The sequence below is a fragment of the Carassius auratus genome, unplaced genomic scaffold, assembly GCF_003368295.1.
Source record: "Carassius auratus strain Wakin unplaced genomic scaffold, ASM336829v1 scaf_tig00030051, whole genome shotgun sequence".
Taxonomy (NCBI): domain Eukaryota; kingdom Metazoa; phylum Chordata; class Actinopteri; order Cypriniformes; family Cyprinidae; genus Carassius; species Carassius auratus.
In genome coordinates this window covers 180,760-197,913 of record NW_020525823.1, presented here as the reverse complement: position 1 = coordinate 197,913, position 17,154 = coordinate 180,760, and the positions used below count along the sequence as shown (strand labels likewise).

Below are 17,154 nucleotides of genomic sequence, written 5' to 3'. Positions count from 1 at the left end.
ATTTTTAATTTAACCCCGACTGGATTCGTCTGAAAAAAGAAAGTCATATACACCTTGGATGTTTCGAGGGTCTAATTTTCATTTTTGGGTAAACTAACCCTTTAAGTGAGCTGTAGCCAGCAACTTATTGCTCACTCTCTTGCACACACTCCATAGTAGGGCCAGTATACAGAATTGGTTCAAAGTCAGAGTTGGAAACATGTATCTTTCCACAAATTTTGTATGTATGCAAATTGTATAATATTCAAGGTACAGATTTCTAGTAATTGTGCAGTTAATTCTCGTATTTTCAGAAAGTTTTGGAATATTAGTATTAATATCTTGTTTTGCTGCTTGATAATACAAACTGGTGCGTCTTACCATTTTATGTAATGTATTATCTTAATTATGAAAACACTGGTTTGTAGTGCAAACAGTTTTACCGTTTCTGGATTTTGTTATTCTTCTCGTTATACAGTTGCTAATGAATCAGAAGTATCAAATATTCACAGAAAATATCTTACTTCCACATTGAAAAATAAAGTGGATAAATTGAACCAAATGCTATCATAATGTTGATAATTCAATATATTTTATTTTTGACAAATCCCATGTTTTGTACTGTCAATCCCTGCATTGCCTCTTCTTTGAAAGTTTTTGTCTCAATATTGATTGTTGTTTTCTAGTAAAAAAAAGAGGCTAAGAATTATTAAATCAAGCTTATGTGAAAAGCAAAATTTCTTAAATCACATATTAAGTATTGTTATCTAAAAAAGTATCTGCCAATTTTATATGAAACTCAAAGGGAAATCAAGTTTATTATTGTTATCCCACTGGCAGATGTTTTTTTTAATTTTTATTATTTTTTTAAATAGTTAATTTTGCAAAAACAACAACAACAACAACAAAAAAACTGAACATTTACCATCTAACAGAATACTTAAAGGGATAGTTCATGCAAAAATTAAGACAAATTTACTTGCCTTTGGGCCAGTTTGAATTTGTATCATCATTGGAACAGAATTGGAAAAAAATGTGTTCATTATCAACAAATCCATCAAGACATTTGTAGCTTCAAACTGTTTATTTCACGAATATACATTGCATTTATGCATAATATTGCTTTCTCCAGTGAAAAAGTCATTTAGTGTGAATCAGAACAGAAATAAGCAGAGATTAAATGCCATTTACAAGCCAAAACAGCCTGAAACTGTCAGTGGATTTTGATGTGACAGGACGAACCGGGAATGGACTTTTGTTTTTTTACTGGAGAAAGCAATATTATCTATAGAGGATTCTATTTTGACCAGAAGCAACAGTTTAAAGTTAAATGCATTAAAGATGGATTTGTTTCTTACAAACACATAGCTTTTTGCGCCACAATTACTCTCTTAGAAAAAAATGAATTTGAAAAGGTACAGTGACAACTTTTGTACCTTTTTTTCCGAGAGTGTAGTTAACTGATGGATCTCGAGTCATATAGATTATTGTGATGTTTTTATCATCTGTTAACTCCGTCTGACCCATACATATCTATGATTCTGACGGCACCCATTCACTGTAGAGGATCTATTAGTGAGCAAGTGATGTAATGCTAAATTTCTCCAAATCTATTCCAATGAAGAAACAAACTCATATACTTGGATAACAAGAAGTTGAGTACAGCACATTTTCATTTTTTGGCGAACTGTACCTTTAAAATCTAAAGTCATTTTGCTTAAGTAAATCTTTTATAATATGTTTAGACATTTGATACTTGAAAACAAGATATTGAGCAAGAAAACCTTTTTGCAGTGTAAAAACCCGTCTGTGCTAACAGGTCCTTAAACAATTTGCGCTATATAAATAAAGGTGACTTGACTTGACTTTAAAGTTGTTTATTGAGTTTAAGTTTTATTCTAACATATGAAAACCTTTTAAATGTCTCTGGTTCACATCAGACTCTCTCTGGTGAGGTTTGCTCATTCGGTACAGGCATCGATGGATACATTTTGTGTTAGGTTTAGTCCTCAGCAAATTTACGACCACTGTTGTGAGGATGCCTCTTGCTGAAGAAGTCGGTTCGCAGGAGGCGGTAGAAGTAGATGAGAATCATGATGTTCATGAGCATCATGGTTATCAGGAAGTAGAGGGCATGATCCAACGTTGAGTAGTGGTGTATTAGATACCAGGTGAGGTAAAACTGTGCTCCGAGCCGGAAGGTCATGTAGGTCAACACATTTAACAGTTTGTTAACGGTGTAGATGAAAGAGTTGTGGGCCACCTTAGCCAGTTTGAGCAATAAACGTGTGTGTAGGAACACACTGTTCACCTCCACAAATAAAGCCACCACTGCGCCTGCCACATACTGATGAGTGAACACAGCGTACAGGAAACACCAGATCACCTACAGGAGAACAGAACAGATTTACAGTTTACACAAAACATGAATAGATATGATTGACTACATAAAGAATGGATCCTTGTGAGGATGCAGTTATAAACATTGTAAATCTAGCAACAGTATACTTTGTGCTTTCTTCACTGGATAAATGACAGAAAACTGGTCAACACTGCTGTGTGTTTCTAATATACAGTGTTCGAGAGAGTGACAGAAAATTTGACAAATTTCTTCCGACTGACATAATGTCACAACAACAACAACAACATCAACAAAATCTTCTGTGTAAAGTTATACAAATTCTATCATGGAATTTATTTTATTTTTTGGCTACTGGAGCAAATGGAAAAGCAAATAAGAATCTTTCTTGTAGTTTCCATTCACCACTATAAAAGTTCAACAATCTATGATGACTTTCACTTCGGAGATCCCTGCAAATGTGATTACAAGTCAATTATCAATAGTTCTTGTATTGCATATTTTCTGACATATTTATCTAATTAAATATGCACTAATTAGCATACATCTCCAGAAGAGAAATCTAAACACTGAATCAGAATTAGAAAGAGCTTTATTGCCAGGTATGTTTAGACATACATTTATTTGGTGACAGAAGCTTCCACAGCACAAACAGAATGACAGGGACAAGATAAGACAAGACAAGAGATAATAAAAAGAATAAAAGTAGAATAAGTAAATAGGAAATAACAATATATAAAAATGTATATATATATTTATATATATATATATATAATATACAGGACCATGAATGACTCTTCTGTTGTCACAGTGCTGTCCATGATGGTGAGTGGAGGGAGTGCAGAGGGTTCAAAAAGTCTTGAATCTTCAAAATGCAGTTTCAAAAATCTTGTTTCATTTTGTTACATTATATTACAGTCGGTGTTTTTTTCTTTTTTTTTTTTTTTTTTGGATCACTCCATAAATCTGAAAATACTGTTAAAAGCCAATGAATGAATTGATGAATGTTTTTAGGAAGAAACTTTTTTAGTTAGGCAAATGATCTATGAATAAACCTCCGTGTCAACTCGTTCAGAAGATAGATAGAAATAAAAGTGTGAGGTTTTTATGTAAGTGCTACTGAAGTGGAGATTTCTGGTTAAGTGCATGAGAAAAGCTCTTTCAAGATAAATATTTTAATTTAAATCCACAGACACAAATAGAAACTAAACAAGTGTTTTTTGTAAGTGTTTTTTGGATGTTCTACTCATTTTCTGTTGTAAATATGTACATGTATCTGAATGATAACCGAGTAACACTTATTTTCTCTGATTTTGTTGCTTATAGAGTGTGTAATGTCTTTTTTCAGGTTTGGGCCTTGCCAAACAAGCAATGAAAAAAGGACAAAGTTCCGAAGGTAAATTTCCCTTAAGTAAAAGCGAGAATGATGTACAAGCAATCATCGTGGCAGTCCATACACCCCTCAGCTGAGCCCACTCTACCTGTTCAAAATGAATAATTTTATTGCTCAAGAACTTGGTCCTGAATCTCGAGTTTTTCCATCGGGAACAAGCTGTGACAATGCCCAGGTTTTTATGGTTTTTAGGTTAGAATTTTTAAGACTTCACAAAGCATTTTAAAAAAAAAATTCATTGTCTTGTGTCATAACCCGTGCATTGACTTACCATAACATGGTGAAGTAAAAACTCCCAAGATGCTTTTGCGTAGCCACTAAAAATAATGTCACCAGCATCCTGAATGAAGTAGCCTGTTGAAGGAGATCAATGCTGAATTTACTGACCATACAAAACCTTTAAAAATAAATTGTTTTGTTACAAGAGGGATTTCATTTTATATCGGTCCATTTCCCGTCCCTGTATGTGGAACAGGTTTACCGTAGGGTCACTCAATCAGTGTTAAATGTGTCAGCTTGAAACAGTTTCTATAGATAAGACTCGCAGATGAATCTGGGGATAAATCTTTTTAGTATTATGTACTACCATTGGGATCAAATTATTTTTTTCAGTAAGAAAAGATTACTTTAATTCATCAAAGATGCATTACATTGGTCAAAAGTGACAGAAATCCATTTCTTTCAGAAACAAATATCTTCACTTTTTCAAATAAATACTGTCATTTTGAACTTTCTATTTCTTAAAGAATCCTAAAATATATATCACCGTTATTAAATATTTGGCAGCACAACTGTTTTCAACTTTTATAATAAGAAATGTTTCTTAAGCACTAAATGAGCATATTAGAATGATTTCTGAAGCATCATGTGACACTGGAGTAATGACTGCTGAAAATTCAGCTTTTAAAAAATATTAACAGAGAGCATTATTTTAAACTGTTTAATATATAAAAAAATGTAATATGTCACAACATTTTATTTTATTTTTCAATAAAAATGCAGGTATGGTAGCTTATAACAGACAACTCCAGCTTTAACTATTTAAAATCTGTGAGAGAAACATCGTTTTTAAGATCTTAGTTATTTTTCTACAATATCATTCCAAAAACCTGAGTCAAAGAGCAACTTAAACTCTTATCAGGAGATCAGGGTGACACAGAGGCAGGACAGGGATTTCTACATGGTTGAACTTGCAGGAGAACGTGAGAATCAGATAAATTATATGTGAGCTACATACTTACTTGTGTGGTCTGGGTTAACTGTGTTGCATGTGTGCAGTACTGTATGACAGTAATTGCATTAGTGATAGTAATAGTGCAGTGTGTTTTTGATGTCTGCTGATGTGTTTACTGACCAGAGGAGACGACGACTAGCATGTATGCTGATGGGGTGTAGGTGGAGTGGATTTCATGCACCATCACGGGATGCTGTATGACACTGTCGGGACACAGATTCATGCAAACTGTTGATCATATCAACCAGAAGATCAAAATATAACAGGCATGTGCTCAGAAACTGACACCAAACAACACAAAAGAGAGTGAAAAAAAAATCCATTGCTGATAAAAGTCAAAAACACCCACATTGGTGAAACTCTTGCTTGGTTTGAGGGATGATTCATTCTATGACAATAAGAATGGTGAAATTTCTCATTCTCATGTAACTCTCATTCATGCCTGTCCAGCAGGTTTTTCCTGTTTCCAAACTGAGAGATCAGTAACTGAAAGTTAAGTGCTGTTCATGAACATTCAATAACTTTTGTTTATTCTTAGACATGGCTTTTAGTACAAACTATATAACAACATCTAACAATAACCACAAGCTATTAAGATATTAACAAAAGAATTATAATGTGCTTTGACTCTATATGTACAGAACCTCTGCAGTGTCTTACTCGGTATTTTGAGTTGTAAAAAAATGTTTAAACATCCTTAAAATATGATGAATATTCTAGGGCAATTTATTAGACTTTTTTTTTTTTGATGTAAACAATTAAATGAATTTCAGAATTAAATAAAACTATTAATAAAAATATTAAAACTAATGTCATACAAAATAATTTTCAGATTTTTATGGTTCATGCAAAAGCATTCCTTTCATGCCTACAAAAAGAAAAATAACTAATAGCTTAATAACAACAACAACAAAAAAATATAAATTTAAACCTGAGCTCCAAAACAAGTTATTTTTATTATTATTATTTTGCCTCTCAGGTAAAATTATAATTTACAAATGAATAAAAATGAGATGATTTAATGACATTTTAATGATGTATAGATATTTTCACTGGAAGACAAAGCCGAAATATTGATCATGTATATAAAAAAATGAATGAATAAACAAAAACAGCTCACCAGGTGACGGCCCAGATGCCAGTCAGCAGTGAGTGGATGAGTGACACTGAGAGGTTCCTCCATTTCCACGTCCTCCAGGGGTCTGTGTCCACTGTCCCGGGACTGGGCACAGTCTGCAGGAACCTGTGAAGGATCCTGAAGGTTACAGAACAGCACAAGACATACAGGGCTGGATGCTTCTGGACTTCATTCAGCCATGTGGCCATCCTCCACACTCTTTATTCTGCGTCTCTCCTCTTCTCAGACAGTGAGTCCTTGTTATATTGTTTCTTTGCTGATCTAAACTTTCAGTGCCCTTTCCAAAGTAATCCACAGGAACTGCATTCAGATTCTTGAACCAGTCCCAGTCTTTTTTTTTCTCCTTGTAATTGACGACAGTCTTCCTTACACCACTACAGACTCTTTGTTTCTAATCTCCAGCGTCTCGCTCTTTCTTCCACGTGCTGGTGCCTGTCATAGGTGTGGTATCTGTCACAGTACCTGTTTGCTGAACACTGATTGGCTGATGATGAATGGATGTGTGGGCGTGTTACAACAAGGAGTGACAGCTGTATCTCTTTCCCTTGAACTTTTTGAGTCCATCTCCCTGTATTCAACAATTCAGCCAAACGCTCCGTACATGTAGTGATAGAGCCGCGTCAGCTGTGTGTGTGTGTGTGTGTGGGGAGCACAACAGAACAATAGAAGCCATTTAAACTCACAGTCATACTGCTGTCCCTAATAAATGAAATGGCTTGTGTCCTGCAGCTGGATCAAATGACTTCACTCATACTGTCACAGCAGAGGAATGGCTTACAGAAAAAAAGCTTGTTGTGTTTGGTCAGCTTTCAGTTGTGATATGAGCAGGGCTGGAAATGGGGCCCTTGGCAAAATTAATCATGGTTTTATTATAGTAAAAGTCTAGTAACCATGTTTTAGGCATATTGACAGTTTTACTACAAATAACCATGGTTAAACTATAGTTAGTGTAGTAAAACCATGGTTAATTTGTGGTTACCATAGTTTTACTATGGTAATCATTGTTTTTTGTTTTTATTTGTAGTTTTTGGGGGGCTAGACGGAGCAGTTCCAACTGCATAAGATACTTAGCATCGCTAGCTAGCTAACATTAGCCTAAACAGTTATGATACATAACTGTTTAGGCTAATGTTAGCTAGCTAGCGATGCTATCCTCCTTAAACATCATCATAATGGTATTCTTCATAGTCATTAACACAGTTTACTGTGCAGTAAAATTTCCATTACCATTATATCCAGTAGATGACAGCAGAGGACCACTCATTAGCAGTTGCCGTTTAAACTATTTATTTATTTTTTATTTTTTTCAAGACTTGCTTTTAGATTTATTTTAAAATTGCTATTCTAACTAATGTTAGTACACTTATTATACTGAAATATAAAGAATAGCAAGTGCAGAAAGTGAATAAATAAGCCCAGACTCAGACAACCTAGAAGGGTAAATTATTTAAACACAACTAGTTAACTACAAATGAAATAAATTAATTATTAACGGTATAACCATTCAATAACAATGCATCAAATATTTTGAAATATTTTTAGATTTAATTTAATTTGTTAAGATGGATGTAGTTTTCCAACATTGAAACTTTGGTGCAATTTAATTGTCCAACGGTAATAAATGAAATACAATACAGTATGCATACCAGTCGTTGAGTCCGTTTGTGCAGGTTTTATTATTCCAGTAGATAGAAGTTTTGATTACAGATCGTTCACATCTATTTGTCTCAATGGCTCGGGCTCAGGCTGCTGAAACTAGGAACCTGATTCAATAATCAATTCACTTATTATAATACAGGTCTAAAGTAGAAGCCACAATCAAAACAAATGTAGGCTGGTAAGTTAACAGTAGTGTACGATTCTGTTAAATAAAGACATTCTCACCAGGCTGGAAAGATATTTGGTTTGGTGGCATAAAGGGTTGAGGTCCCATCATCTAAAAATTCACAAGACAAAAACGAAACTTTATTTTTCCAAGTTTAACAAAAAGAAAACTCTTTAACATGAACAAACATAAAGGACTCCATGAGTAAGGAACACGTACAGGCTGAGGAACATTTCCAACACCCGGACCAGGGAAAGGAGCAGGTCTAAATGAACCCTGGAAATCCGATGGCGTTGGGACTGTCAGACTGAAGTTAGATGCTTGAGAAACATTTTGCTGCATGGGAAACTGTTGGGCCGGGCCAACGTGTTCATGGGTGGAATGTTGAAATTAGGTGGTGGTACAGAGTTTATCACAGGGGCCTGCCCTTGAGTTTGATCATATATTGTTGGCTCCTGTGGTCTGAGTTGGTTTGGAATATTTGGACCGCAGTATCTTGGATGACCTTGTGGGTCATATCTTGGCATGACAGGCGGTGCATCAAATCTTACGGGTTCTCAAAACGCATCCCACCTGATGGACAATCAAATCTAACTGCACCCTGCTGTTCATCATAATTCATTAGTCTAGCTGGGAACCATGGTTCCTCATATCTTGGTGGACCATGTTGCATGTGAGGATTATCGAACCTTGGTGGATTAGCAAATCTGTTTTGGTGGATTGGGTGGTCATAATGAACTGGGGTTTGAGAGTCAAGTCTCACGTTACGAGGCTCTGTGTACCTCATTGGCCTGTGTGATACTACTGGGTTGTTAAATATCACAGGTCTTTCATGGGCTTTGGGAAATCCTTCAAACCACCAGACCCATGAAATCCCCCCGTATTGCCTTCATACCGAGGAGGAGGAGCATAAGGTTTTGTAGGACCATCTAACCTTGGCTCTCTCATGCGGCTAGGTGGCTCATCAAAGGGAGCTTGACAATTCTTATATCTATCAAACCGTTGAGGAATATTTGGTGCATCCTGCCGTGGCGTGTTCACCAATGCCATAGATCCTTCTGAGGAGTGACTCAGTGTATTTCCAGGAGATTCACCATGGTTTCATCCACTTGTTGCCTGTTCCCAGAAATGATTATACCCTGGAAGAACCTCTACACTTATAAGACCTGTTCGACTGGTTCGGGAGGGATGCCCTGACAAAACATGTATATCTTGCACTATATTGCACTCTGTTTTGCACATTATGCATTTTAAATTAATTTTATTTGTTAACGAATAAAAATAGTTAAAAACGGACAAATGAGGTTTCTGTCTTTATTTATTTATATTTACCTGTGCCAGGCCTGCTGTTTGCGTGTGCATGCAAGGGCAGCTGGAACATTTTTGGTTCCATTTGTACTAAAATGTGCCCAAATGTTCACGCAAAGATAGAAGGCATGGTTTCAGTAACCACAGTTAACCACACTGAAGCAGCCATGTCAGGGAGATGCTGTGTGTATCTGGGCGAAAACAAAAGCACTTTATTTGGCATTTCTAAAGTAGGTGCATTTAGGTATCTTTAAGATTACTTACAACAGAACAGCAACGCATTTTACGGATGACCGTTTCGTGATCCTAGGAGACAAGGTCATTCTCACTTTGCTATGACAATCTGGTGCTTCTGAATCAGCTACTCTAAGTATGTTTTGTTATTAGTTTAACTATTTGCTATTGACTGTTCAAAGGCAGAGTTTGGCAAAGGCAAAGGCAAAGCCGTGTGTGTGTGTGTGAGAGAGAGAGAGACAGGGTCACAGGGTCTTAACCGTCCATGGCTTGTGTATTGCAAACACATGCAAGTTTGGTCACTGTGCCTGTCACACCACTCTGTTCCCCTTTCGGGCTTGAGCTAATGTTAAAACTAAAGACATTATTAACTGTCTTTGCATTTATTTTGAAAGATGAAGCTCATGATTATGGAAAGGGACATTCAGCCAATCACAATGCACTGGGTCAGTTAGCCAATCAGAGCAGACTGCTCTTGTCAGAAGGAGGGACTTTGTAGAAAACTATGTGTTTGAGAGAGGTGGGGCATAGAGGACCAACAATAATTTACAGTATTTGAAAAATAAGGTGTTTTTTAACATTAAAGCATGTCAACATATTCTGTTACACCAAATACACAAAAAAATGATCTTTAAAAAAGCATCAGTATTGGCTAAGTCTGGACAACGGTGAGAAGATAACAGGCCAGAACCGTGCCAGCGCTACAAAACACTTCTGGCTGACAGAAGGCTTTTTCTTCATGGGCCAATCTCGGCTGAAAGCTGGTTGCCATGATTTTGCCAAGTTATACATGTTTCTGGATCAACATATTTTGTTGATGCTGGATCAACATTACTGTCCAAAAATATAGACTAAACCCAATCCTTACCCCTAGACCTAATCCTACCACTGATCTGATATTTCCTGAAAAGATATCCCTCAGTTCTGATAAAAAAAAAGTTTACAAATATAATTTGTTTGACAAAAGATGACATACATTTCATAAAGTTATAAAAATGGCATTACAAAGGTAACAATAAAAGCCCCTGCAAATCACTAAAAAGTTACATTATAACATGCAAATTCACACACAACATATCTTACATTTTATATTATAAAGAGTTTTATAAAATACATCTAAAAGGTCAACTAAAAGTACCAGTATTATACTCCCCACCCCCACACACACTTTTTCTCACCAAAGATGCATTTATTTAATCAGAAATACACAGTATTACTGTAAAATATTATTACAATTTAAAATAACTGTTTTTTATTTGAATATGTTATAAAATAAAACATATTATTGTGCTGGCAAAGCTGAATTTTCAGCAGCCATTCTTTCTAATAATTCTAATTCAAGTCATTAATATTATATATATATATATATATATATATATATATATATATATATATATATTAAATGTGGCTTAATATGCTATATAAAAGATTTTTTTTTTTTTACTACATTTAAAAGAACATAACGTTGTTTCAAGCATTTAATGTATGTGTGAATTGATTCAAAAGTTGAATTCTAAGCATTTAGCTCTTAACCCCTTTGCATTACAACACTGTTTCACTGTATCTTAGCAACAGTGAGAAGCATGAGCATTCCGATTGGTCAATAGTGTCATATGTTCAGGCACACCTATGCAAAGCTCTGTGAGCTTCTATGAAGTTGTTTTGAGTCCTGTTGCCTGGGAATGTGAGATTGACTGGAGTGTAGAGTATGCCATCTGCTGGTGCAACTTGAGAAAGACCATTTGGGCCTATTGCTGTTTTTCTTGCAAATGGAAGATTTAAGGCAGGATATCTGAATGAATATTGGAGCACACCGTGAAAATCATGTGTAGATTACTTTATATAACACTTTTAATAAACTCTTTAAATTCTATCACGGAAATGTGCTTTTATGCATTTGACTCGGTTTTCTCAAATAAATGCTGGTGCAATGTTAAAAAGAAACATCGTATAGTTAACACTGGGCGGAGAGGTGATTTTAAATAAATTAATTTAAAAAAATTCAATGTAAAATCGCTGTCCTAAAGACTTTTATATTTTTTGATCAAAGCAGCTTGATAGAAACAGATGCCATCATACAGGATACAAGTTCTGTGGGCAGAGTCATTTGACCCAGTGCTTTAAAAGTTAAATACAGTCTTGTCTCCCGTGTCGTTTGGAGCTATTCGTTTACGGGAACATGCCTCTGGCAAGACAGAATCAAATAACCCACACATTATTCATCAATTGTTTTGTTTTGTTCAAATCTGTGTAAATGTACTATGGAAAGTTAGTCGCTGAATGTGATACTGCAGCTTTTAGATGCAACTGAAAGCATAAGCAAATTATACAAAACAATCTATAAACCAGCACACGAGGATTGGGGCTGTGTAGTAGGCCACTGTGCCAAGGAAGATCTGCTGAACGTTCTGTGGAATCCTGACAGCACAGATTCAAGCCTAATCATGAATCTTGTTTGGTCCAGAAACATTACGTATGAATCAGCATCATGGTCAATTCAGACCTCCTTCGACTCTCACATATAGATAGCAGGTTCCTGACGCCTGTAAATGATTCACTATACGCCGGAAACTGAGTGAGCAAAATAAAAGCTGTTTTCACCTGCTACTAAGATGAGGTTATCTGTTCACAAGCTGTGGTCAGCCAAGACAACTTACCAGTACTTGTATTTCATATGACCACTTGTCTTCTGATGTGCCACACACCTGTGTTGTTACACACCATACACAAATCATATATTATAATATAATATAATATTATATTATAATATAATATAATATAATAAGCATTATATATTCTCATAATGGGGGGGAGGCATGTCTGTAAACTGTCTAATAGTATGTGAAAAACAAATGTTTTGAACTTTTCAAGACAAACAATATATTTCCTGTGAAATATGAAATATATATATTTTTTATTTTCCATTCAAAATGTATGCAAATATTTTCGATTCACCGGTCTATTTTTAAGATAATTCTCTGGAAATATAACCCATCCGTTCAAGAGAGGAAAAATACATATTTTGTATATTAGGTGCTTCACTGGCAGTTTTCAGCAGCAAGATTGAAAAGTTCTGCTGCGTCATGCTCTGTTTCACACTGTTTCAGTCTTTAAACATTCCCAACGTTGCTAAAAGTTGAATTCAAGACACAAATTTGACTAACAGCAAAATAATATTTAAAAAAATAACAAATGTAAAAAATCTGCTTCATCAATGTACTCAGCAGCAGCCAATCCAAATCAGTGCTTCATAGTACTACAGCTTTCAGCAGAGGAAATCACCAATTAACATCAATTAAATGAGGATATTACTAAACTGTATATTCAAACTATCTGAGATCTGATCCAATCTCAGCTGATGATGAAGACTCTGGGCCCTTCCTCTCTCATAGGCGGCAGGCTGTCTATGTTCTCTATGAGCATGTGCTTGTCCTCCATCTTTGACGGGCTCTGTGGCTGATAAAGATTGCTTCTTAGATCTTCAAAACACATGTTCATGTCTTTGAAGAGGTGTAACATGCTCACCCCGATCACGATCACCAGGAAGCCCCCGATGGTGCCCACCACATCCACTCCTGACATGGCTCCCCATTCTTTAAAGAGAATCACAGAGGTGCTCAGGACTACGGTGGTGAAGAAGACATAGTAGATGGGATATACCAAGAGCGTATTGAAGGTGTCCAGCGACTTATTCAGATAGTTGACCTGGATGATGATGGATCCGATTAAGGTCAGCAAAAGAATCCAGGTGAGAGGGTGACGGACCACTGAGAGGTCAGAGAACATGGTGCGTATCGCGATGCCGAGGCCCTTGACCGAGGACACAGTGAACGCTCCGAGCAGAGAGCAGATGCTAATGTAGACTAATATGTTAGTTTGACCGAAGCGAGGGGAGACGTAGAAGATCAGGAGCATACAAGCAACCAGCAGAGTACTGGCAAACACCAAAAAACCTTTAGGAGAAGCAGAAAAACGGCTGTTATCCATTATAACATGTTTTTTAGTTCTATAAATAAAGGTATTGAAACACTAACCAGGATCCAGCAGTTTCTCTGTCATTTCTGTAAGCGTCGTCACTTCTTCCTCTTCAGGTGCATGTATAACCATTATAGTGCTTCCCAGTATGCTGAGCATGCAGCCAAGTTTTCCTAGAAGATTCATTGTTTCTCCGAAGAAGTGGGAGGACAGAACTGCACTGAAGAGAGTAAATAAACATTACCATTAATACCTTTCCATTTAGTTCTAGTGAAAACACTAGGAAACACAAAAGGCCATAGACAGAATCAGTGCACTCGTAATGAGAAAGGGCCATTCAACCGTTATCTCATGAGTTCAGAAGATCAAGGTGGAGGGAGATCAGTGCATGATTTATTCTTGGTATATGTTTATAATCATCATATCATGATGAAATGGCGGTTTGTTGTTGAAATTATCAATTGGCATGCTCTTTGAACATCAAGTATGTGTCAAAATCACATTTGCCAAAGAAATGACATAATTTCAGCCTATGTTGAGACTATTAATAATTATTAATTTTTTTTGTATGTTGGGGGAGACATTTGATTTTTTTTTTTTTTTTTTTTTTTTATCAAATAAATGCATGAGTACAACATACTGTAGCATTACTTTGGGTCTTACCTGGGCCCTATAGCTCACTCAAATGTACTTTAATTGTGTGAAACATATTGCAATTCAGGATTTTTAACATTACAGTCATATATATTTCAAAATATACTAGTCCTCTGACTCACAGGCTTATAAAGGTTACACACCATTATGTGGAGCAAACCATTGGCGAGGGTGAATAAGGGTGGTGCTGTTACCTGATAAGAACACTGAGAGCTCCTAAAGGGGTCACCACTGTGGCTGGAGCAAACATGTACGCTGTGAAGTTAGCCGCTTCACCTCCACCCACTGCGAAAAACAGGCAGGATGTTATCTAAGTTTGTTGGAGTCATCAGAGGAAGATGATCGACAGATGCTTTGCACTGCACTCACTTGTCAAAAGGCCTCCCCACCACAACCAGTCCTTCAGGTACCCATGACCTCCCTCAGCTAAACAGACAAACATTTTCACATATTCAGTTTGATTAATAACACAAAACAGAGCCTGCTGGTGATTCCGTCATTATTAGGTAAGCACAAACAAAGAAGGAACCAGTTTCAACCAATTTCACAACTATTTCCAGTCAAGTAAAATAATTAGCATTAAATCGAAATACCCTCAAAAACAAAACCAGTAACTCAACATTCTGAATATTAAAGGATAAACTCCATGCAAGGTTTATTGCATCAGAATTTGATGGCACTTTTGACGTTATGTAAATTCTGATGTAAATTGCCTTACCTGCTCTCGTTTCCCCAATACTGGCCAAATGCAGCAACGCCTTCTTCTTCAGTATAATGCTTCCTCCTATGAGGAAAGCTGAGAGCACGGCCAGCGACAAGCCCATCCAGAAATTGTAATTGCTCCATTTGTTGATGGCGAGAGCTGCTGTGGTGACTGTAGAGTTTATATTAGAATTGTCTACACTAAAAGACGTGTTGCAAACCCCCGTGTCAAACACACAAACAGAGGCGGATGTGGGACAGAAGATCCTTATTACTGAACCTGATCACAAGAAAAAAAAAAGAGGAACTACGTTACAACAATAATAGGTTTAAAGGTGCTGTAGGGAACATTTGTAAAAATATATTTTTTACATATTTGTTAAACCTGTCATTATGTCCTGACAGTAGAATATGAGACAGATAATCTGTGAAAAAAATCAAGCTCCTCTGGCTCCTCCCAGTGGTCCTATTGCCATTTGCAGAAACTCCGTCGCTCCCGGTAAAAAACAACCAATCAGAGCTGCGGTCCACAACTTTGTTTGTGTTCAAAATGTAGAAAAATGTATATAATAAGCGAGTACACCATGAATCCATTTTCCAAACCGTGTTTTTAGCTTGTCCTGAATCACTAGGGTGCACCTATAATAAGTGTTTATATTAGGACTATTTTAGATTGCTTCGGGGATACCGCGGCGGAGTAACCCAGTACCTTTGTGATTCTTCATAGACATAAACAGAGAGAAGTAGTTCCGGCTACGATGTTCTTCCGCAAGACGCAAGCAGTTCTGTTTATTAACCGCTAGAGCGTCAAAAGTTCCCTACCGCAGCTTTAATTGCCAAAACAGTTTTTGCTGAGAGTAAAATGTCCAACAAAATTGTTCAAAACAAAGAATGGCACCCAGAATTTTTTTTAAAGCAGCTTATTCACATAAAATGCTTTTTTATAAAAACATAAAAAATCACTCATCACTATAGCCTGCCATTTTGTTACTCTTTCTTCAACATTTTAAAATTATTTATATTTTAAAGTTACATAGTGTTTTTATAGGGAACAACCAAAGCCAGCGGCCAGTCATTGACTGAAAGGCTGGTCATACAATAAGGAATGTTAGTCCTTTAAACAAATATGTCATCATATGTTAATAAACATGTCAGACTTTCCAAAGGACAACACATAGATGAAACTAATAACTACTAAAATGTGCAACTAGTACAAAAACTAAAAAACATACGTCATTTAAATCTCAAGTTTTCACATTACATGCAAAAAAACATAATAAAATCACACTGCAATTTATATTGGGCTCTTACATAAGAAAGACAACAAACTCTCTTACCATTGCTACATGAATCGGATGACAGGTGTATGTCTTTCATTGTTTCCCCCACACTATAAACGACGGGTTAAAACTTACCGAAATGAAGCCATTTAAAAACGAATTATTTTGTATCAGAATAAACTACGAGATAAACATTTCTCTCGGACTTCGCCTCGGTTCATTTGAATATGCCAGAATACACGTTCTGCATCGGTTCCTCCCGAGCGCGTAACTTCATAGCACTAAAGAACCACAGATACCTGAGATGCGCGCGCACGTAAACACGGCCACGAGCAAAGCAGGTAGGCTATCGACTGCCACGCCCGAGCAGCGTAGTTACGAGCCAGCAGTTGTCAAAACGGATACACAGTAATGACCTTCCTCGTAATACAATATGCAGAACGCAAACACACGTGAAACTTCCTATTCAGACTTGACATTTGTATTGAGTGGGGCAGGACGTGGTTACTGTCACGAACTGCAGTTAAAAAATACATTTTACTAACTGTTATTGTAGTATTATTTTTTTATTATAATTATTATTATTATTATTATTTTTCCAGTTTTAAATTTTCATTTTTCTTAAACTTTCATCTCAATGTTGTTGTGTATATAATTCATATATTTACTTATACCCTAAAGACTTGTTATTTGCTTGTTTGTACTGAAATCTCAGAGCAGCAGAAACATGATACTGCTTTGGTGATGCTATTGGCTGACATGAATTTTCTCCAGAAAGCTGAAGAACGGGTTTGAGCAGAGATAAAAAAGAAAGACATACTTGTATTGACTGTATGTGTTATTTAAAGAGACAGTTTAGCAGGCTTACTGTATTTTGATCACTGCTTGGGCTTGAGTGCATTAAAATTTAATCTCTTCTCTAGTGAGTGCTATTTGATATGTTGTTGTTTGTTGTTTTGCAGCTAGGTTCTCCATTCCATTTGGAGAAGGATTATGATGTGATCTTATGAGAATTGAGAACTTTGAGACACATCAGTTGTTACAAATCAATCTGATCGTCCATTGTCACCTCA

General features: G+C 36.2%; 2 protein-coding genes across 3 annotated transcripts; both read right to left on the bottom strand.

The window, feature by feature from the left end:
* Positions 1 to 1,840: 1,840 nt before the first annotated feature.
* LOC113079994 (calfacilitin-like) lies at positions 1,841 to 6,647 on the bottom strand. The gene is made up of 4 exons (XM_026252240.1): positions 6,086 to 6,647; positions 5,086 to 5,168; positions 4,003 to 4,085; positions 1,841 to 2,365 (listed from the first exon to the last, which is right to left on the bottom strand). Exons 1-4 carry the CDS (start codon positions 6,289 to 6,291, stop codon positions 1,982 to 1,984), a joined length of 756 nt encoding a protein of 251 aa, XP_026108025.1. The 5' UTR covers positions 6,292 to 6,647; the 3' UTR covers positions 1,841 to 1,981.
* Positions 6,648 to 12,427: 5,780 nt separating this feature from the next.
* LOC113079990 (magnesium transporter NIPA2-like) lies at positions 12,428 to 16,416 on the bottom strand. Of its 2 annotated transcripts, XM_026252236.1 has the most exons (7): positions 16,139 to 16,416; positions 14,818 to 15,081; positions 14,469 to 14,525; positions 14,294 to 14,384; positions 13,505 to 13,665; positions 12,996 to 13,423; positions 12,428 to 12,926 (listed from the first exon to the last, which is right to left on the bottom strand). In XM_026252236.1, the coding sequence occupies exons 1-7, from the start codon at positions 16,176 to 16,178 to the stop codon at positions 12,822 to 12,824; spliced, it is 1,146 nt and encodes a 381-aa protein (XP_026108021.1). In that variant the 5' UTR covers positions 16,179 to 16,416; the 3' UTR covers positions 12,428 to 12,821. The 2 variants fall into 2 exon arrangements, with proteins under 2 accessions (XP_026108021.1, XP_026108020.1); XM_026252235.1 differs by having other exon boundaries at positions 12,428 to 13,423.
* Between the last annotated feature and the right edge of the window lie 738 nt (positions 16,417 to 17,154).

Excerpts from the sequence above, each read along its gene's own strand:
- LOC113079994 (XM_026252240.1), bottom strand. The coding sequence starts at position 6,291 with ATGGCCACATGGCTGAATGAAGTCCAGAAGCATCCAGCCCTGTATGTC. Across the intron at positions 5,169-6,085 it reads GGCATCTGGGCCGTCACCTG|TGTCATACAGCATCCCGTGA; the intron begins GTGAGCTGTTTT and ends GTGTCCCGACAG. Across the intron at positions 2,366-4,002 it reads TTTTACTTCACCATGTTATG|GTGATCTGGTGTTTCCTGTA; the intron begins GTAAGTCAATGC and ends GTTCTCCTGTAG.
- LOC113079990 (XM_026252235.1), bottom strand. The coding sequence starts at position 16,178 with ATGAAAGACATACACCTGTCATCCGATTCATGTAGCAATG. Across the intron at positions 14,526-14,817 it reads TATTGGGGAAACGAGAGCAG|CTGAGGGAGGTCATGGGTAC; the intron begins GTAAGGCAATTT and ends TTGTCTGTTTAG. Across the intron at positions 13,666-14,293 it reads GCTCTCAGTGTTCTTATCAG|TGCAGTTCTGTCCTCCCACT; the intron begins GTAACAGCACCA and ends TACTCTCTTCAG.